This window comes from Tachyglossus aculeatus, chromosome 9 (assembly GCF_015852505.1).
Source record: "Tachyglossus aculeatus isolate mTacAcu1 chromosome 9, mTacAcu1.pri, whole genome shotgun sequence".
Classification (NCBI taxonomy): Eukaryota; Metazoa; Chordata; class Mammalia; order Monotremata; family Tachyglossidae; genus Tachyglossus; species Tachyglossus aculeatus.
In genome coordinates this window covers 54,823,493-54,829,492 of record NC_052074.1, presented here as the reverse complement: position 1 = coordinate 54,829,492, position 6,000 = coordinate 54,823,493, and the positions used below count along the sequence as shown (strand labels likewise).

The following is a 6,000-nucleotide window of genomic DNA, read 5'->3' as shown; positions in this document are numbered from 1 at the left end:
GGCTGGAAAACCTGAAATTCTATCTGCCAATCAAGTTGGCCTCTTGACATTAGGCTTCTTGGGACAAGTCCGAGAGCCGGATTTTGATGCACATGGCTCCAAAACTTTGGTGTCACCTCTTCAGGCAATGTCTGCTTAAGGTTAGGTTGAGGTTTACAATTTACCCCATACAGTTTTGAACTGAAAAATAATTTTCTGTTCAGAAGTCCCATTGCAAAAATAAATTTCATTGCAAAAATAAATGTGCCCACAGGAAGGCACATTCATTTTCTGGAGTTTTAAAGGGGAAGTTGTAATCCCTGCCACTTTTTAAACTTCAGGATACTGGAGGATAAGTGAAATAAATGCAAAACACTGGGTATTTCAGGGAAGAGAATATCAGAGAACAGAGAACATATTAGAATGGGAGATGGCTTTGGCTGCACTTCCCATTGGGCCCTATTACTCATGTACCCCTGTGCCAAGTGAGGGGCAACAGGGCCCCAGTCCCTGGGTGGCACCTTCTTGGAATCTGATGGGGAAGGGGCACCAAGGCCAACCTAGCACCCAGGCTGGGTAGATTCAGGATGGAAGTCAGCCTCTCTTAAAATATTTAAAGACCAAGTCTACAGAACAGATGCTTTATGGTTCCAAATTAGAAGTATTTGGGGGAAAAAAAACCCCCTATTTTAGAGATTGCTTTCCATTGCCATTAAAAGGGCAATTTTGGGAAAAGAATTAGTAGACTAGTTCAATTAATGGCTCATTATGTTAGATTATTGATAATTCTCCCCTTTTCAAAGCTTTTATAATATTTTAAGTATAAGCACATAAGGTGCTAGGAGTAATTCAGTGTGTTAACTATTAGAAAATGCTATTAACTACAAAATGCAAATCAAATGGTAGGAAAGGCTGTTGGCTGTTGCAATTGCAGACATTTAACAAACACCAAGATTAGGAATCAGACTTAAAAGTGTTTCTGAACATTTTCCTTGGACGAATTTAAGAGGCAAGTTGGATAATGTTTCTAGGAGGGGGTGGGGTCCACAGTGTCAAAGGCAGCTGAGAAACAGAGGAAGATTAGGACTGGTTTTAGTAAGAAGGAGGTCATTGGTGACTTTACAGGAGGCAGTTTCCATGGAGTGAAGAGGGCAGGGAGCCAGATTGCTTAAGCTGTAAACTCATTAGGGCAGGCCAGTCGAATTTTGTGTTTTGGAAATGCATTAAACGTCTTCAAGTCATAATTATTACCTGATATAGCACCCAGTAACATATGTAAAATGTGTTGTGATTCTCAGAAAGTCCTAGATTAGATATTGTAAATTTATTCTGTGTGGAGAAAGCTTTTTCAATGTTCAAAATGGAAGGTATGAAATTAGAGAAGCAGCGTGGCCTAGTGGATAGAGCACAGGCCCGGAAGTCATAAGGACCTGGTCCCAGTTCAGCTACTTGTCTGTGTGTGACCATGGGTAAGTCATTTAACTTCTCTGTGCCTCAGTTCCCTCACCTGCAAAATGGGGATTAAGACTGTGAGTCCCATGTGGGAATGGACAGAGTCCAACCTGATTAACTTGTACGTACCCCAGCACTTAGTACAGTGCCTGGTACATAGTAAGTGCTTAACAAATACCGGTAAAAACAAATTAAAATTCAAAATTGAGACAGTTTTGTGGCCCTTCCAAATAGAAAGGCAAAATGCTTTCTTGAGACCACTTCTGCTTTCCCAACAGGGCCATATTTGGGATTTCCCCCACCTATTTTGGGGTCTTGCTTTGTGTACTAAACTACATTGTTAATCAGTTCCTTTTCAACTAAAAAAAGTCAACAAAAATATCTACTAATATTTAGGTTTTGGAATTTTCAACTTCTTCCCGCTCTCCTCCCCACAACTTTCCCATATAGACAACACCATCATCCTTCCCTTATCACAAGTCTACAACCATGGCATTTTCCTTAACTCATCTCTTTTCAACCTGCATATTCAGTCAGTCACTAAATCTTGTTGTCTATCTCCACAACGTTTCTAGGATTCCCACCTTCCTCTTCACTACCACTTGTTCTAGTGCTTGTCCTATCCTGTCTAAGTTACCACATCAGCCATCTCACTGACCTTCCTGCCTCTGGTCTCTCCCCTCTCCAGTCCATACATCACTGTACTCGAAAAAATTTTTCTGCACATGTCTCCCTGCACCTTAAGTGCCTCCCATGGTTGCCCACCTCCACACCAAGCAGAAATTCCTCTCCATCGGGTTCAAAGTATTCAGTCAGCTCCTTCCCCCTAACTTATCATTGCTCCTCTCTCACTACAACCCACTTACACACTTCACTCCTCTAATACCAACCTATGTATTGTCTCTCACTCTCACCTCACCTGCTGTGCCAATCCCTTGTTCCCTCCTGCTACATATCCAACAGACCAACACTCTCCCCTTCTTCAAAGTCCTACTGAAATTATAGCTTATACACTGAAATGAATTACATACTGAAAGGAAGCCTTCCTGAACCAGGTTTTCATTGCCCCCCCCTCTATTTTTCCTCCCCACTGCCTCTCCCATGCACTTCGTCCTGTCCCCTAAGAATTTAGATATTCTCCCTAATCTCAACACCCACAGAATTTATGTATATATCAACTGCTTCCCCTAATTCATTTATTTCCCCTAATTCTCCCATTAGACTGTAAACTCCTTCAGAGCAGGGACTGTGCCTACCAACTACACACTCTCACATACACTTAATGCAGTGCTCTGCACAAAAGTACTCAACAAATGCCACTGACATTGATTGTCCTGCTTTTCCCTCTTTTGCTCTTTTAGGCTAAGGCACCCTTGATTCCTAACTGTAAATCTCTATGACTGCATTAGGTATGGCCGCCATCAAGATGAATCTGGACTGACAGAGAAAAATAGACATTTAAATGTAAATGCCTAAATGCTAGAATCCCATACTAACATTCATACACTAGAATAAGCTATGATTTTTAGAGTTATTTCCTTCTTTTCTATTTTTGCCTGTTCTGAATTCATTTTAAAGTTGAAGCTGACAAATGTGCTGACCATGTGGATGGCATGCCACAAGATTTCTCTGAAACAAGAACCACATGAAAATCTTTCCTTTCTTCCCCTAGTGTGCCTTACTTTTTATCTTATCTGCACTATGTTGAATAATGCAAAGTGTCTTCAGTGAGTTCTAAGGGCCGGATTTGTTGCAACCAAGAAGTGTCATAATCTAAAGAAACTGGCAGAATGCTCAGTCTTCTTAACATTCAGTCAAGTTCTTGGTAAGTAATTAACTTGTCTTGGTCTTCCATAGAGTCTTCCACATCTAAAACTGCAGATACCAAATGTCAGTCACTGGAATCAGTTAGAGGTACTGCTTTCAAATCAATCATATTTATTGAGCGCTTACTGTGTGCAGAGCACTGTACTAAGCTCTTGGGAAGTACAAGTTGGCAACATATAGAGACAGTCCCTACCCAACAGTGGGCTCACAGTCTAAAAAGGACATTCAACAAAATGAGGGAAGATGGGCTGATATACTCCCTAAGTGCAAGCGCTCAATAAATACGGCTGAATGAATGAAAGTGTGGAGAAAGTACAAGCTTGACTGTTCTCCCAGAAGTGAACGAGAAATGAAAAGCAACAATTTCCAAAACAAAAAGCTTGACCAGACCAGAACACCACCAACATTCCCATTCCATTCAAACAGAAAACTGGCAAAGGCAGAAAAAGCGCTGATCCATTAATGAATATACAGTGTTTATTAATTCACAATAAAAGTAAAATCTCTGATAACGTTTTTAGTTTAAAAATTTGTGTATTCCCTCACAGAGCTTGATTCTCCCCTCTGAGGCCAGAGACCATATCTACTAAGCAGAGAGAAGAGAAGCCTCCATCCACCCCTTTTTTCACCTGAACGGAAGGCTAAATAGCTCACGTGCTGGCAGTCTGTAGAGAGGCCAGGGGAAGATTCCAGTTACATCTAGTTCTAGTTCACAGTGAATATTAAAATGTCCCCCAGAGGACATTGGAAGGCAGAATCGCTAGCCATATGCATCTGCCGGTTAGATCAGTTCACATTTCCTAGGCAAGTTCTTCGTTGAGTACTGTGCCCACGTTTGTGAGCGCGGGTGTCTTTGCAAAGCTTTATAAGAGGCTACTCCAAGAATCAGACCCTGGATTTGGAGGGCCTGCTGGATCCGTATTCCACGTATTAGGATTTAGGCTGGACTGACTGCTTGGATAGAAGCTCTTACACAGGAGGTGGTAGATCTCTAAGTTCGTTTTCTCTACTTTTCAACATTTCTTGCTTGTGCTTTCATCCTCCTCCACAGCACTGCAGACCATCTGGTATACATAGCAACTGAAACCCCTGTTGGGCTTCTGTTCTATGTGCAAAACTAAGTCTCGGTCAAAGTAAACTTCATGGCTGTATGTCTGTAATGAGACAGTAATAACCGTGAACAGAAATGTTATTTTTCAGAGCGTGGCTCTCTTTCGAAGTTCTACAAATCACCCTAATACCAAAAATCATACAAGTAGAAATTTATGAATTGAAAACTTAATAGAGAATCGGAGAATGGGGTTGAGTGAAATTAGCATTGAGAAAGGCATTGAATAGAAGGATGAAATAAGCAGCCTAAAACCGATAAATAAAAGAACAAAACAGCTCAACATATAAAATGGAGAAGAGAAGTTTGGTGGGGAGGGAGGAAGAGACAGGTGAGGAAATAGGGGGAAAAAATAGCTCTTCCTTCACAGATATTGGTAGGGTGGAGGTTCATGGTTGGATACTTGTGAGGTGGGGAAAGATATTACGTCCTGCCAACAGTACGCTGCATCTTGTCTCAGTTTCAGGGATGGAGGGTGAGTTTGGGGTACAGTGAAAGATGGAGAGCTGTTTAATGCCATCCTAAGACTTAGGTGTAGAGAGAGGTCTGGAGAATTAGGTTCAACAGGTTTTACTCACCACATCCCACGACTCCACTAGTGGAATGCTCTTAAGTAAATTGCCACGTTCATTACAGTGGAAGTCAAGGTGAGCTTTTCCCTCCACATCTAGTTGAGTTACTGCCACGATGGACAGCAAATCCAACTCATCTTCGTAATCCACAATTTTGAAAGTCTCCATGGGAATTGGAGAAAAAAGTGAGATGAGGGAGAAAAAAAATCTTGTTATCCACAGATAGGCATTATAAGGTATATATATTCTGTTCTTACAGTATTTTTAAAAAGTCTGTGAAAGACTTTGGGGTTGGAGAAAAGGTAGGAAGAACTGCCTATTTGAGCACTTGGTGCATGTCAGTGGAATTCTAGAAAGAGGATAACTAAAGTAATCTATCAATTACAGAACCCAAGGGAGTCCTGGAATAACATACCACTAACCAGTCAGGACCTAGGTGAAGGAAGTCAGCAGTTGCCTCTAGCATGGTTGTCCTGTTTTACACCCATCTAGACCCCTTACCCTATGCTAAGAATGGAATAGAAGCCATTGTCTGGAATCCCAGGGCTGAAAGCTCTCTGTCTGCTAATCATCATCATAATCGTCAGTGGTATTTCTTGAGCACTGTACTATACGTTCGGAAGACTACACAGAGGAAGTAAACTGACCCCTGCTCTCAAGGGTGTTCAATCTTATGGAGATGACAGACATTAAAGTAAACTACAGGTAAGGGAAGCAACAGAGTGTAAAGTATAAATATATATATGGGCTGTAGGGGTGGGGAACGGGATGACTACCTAAGTTATTAATGGGTACAGACTCAAATGCATGAGTGACTGTAAGGAGGGAAAATAGGATGTGGGTAGATGAGAGATTACTCAGGCAAGGCTTCCTGGAGGAGATGAAGTCCAGTTGCCCTGAGAATTTCAGGGCAACCGCCAACAAAAGAATTCAAGTGACATACTCAATGACTTCACATTGAGTATGTCATTTCTCATGGACTGGAGAGAGGGAGATTAAGCAAGGACTTGTATGCAGTAGTCAAGTTGTGATATGCCAAGTAATTGGTCAAATGCAGGTTAG

General features: G+C 41.5%; 1 protein-coding gene across 2 annotated transcripts in view; it reads right to left on the bottom strand.

The window, feature by feature from the left end:
* Positions 1–3,717: 3,717 nt before the first annotated feature.
* Positions 3,718–6,000, bottom strand: part of DCAF17 (DDB1 and CUL4 associated factor 17) — a 28,590-nt gene continuing 26,307 nt past the window's right edge. Inside the window, exons 13-14 of one of the 2 annotated variants that reach the window (XM_038751356.1) lie at positions 4,945–5,100; positions 3,718–4,412 (exon numbers count right to left, since the gene is read on the bottom strand). In XM_038751356.1, coding sequence (XP_038607284.1) covers positions 4,272–4,412; positions 4,945–5,100 — 297 coding nt within the window. In that variant the 3' untranslated portion in view covers positions 3,718–4,271. The remainder of the gene's footprint in view (positions 4,413–4,944; positions 5,101–6,000) is intronic. The other variant, XM_038751357.1, reaches the window with a different exon arrangement.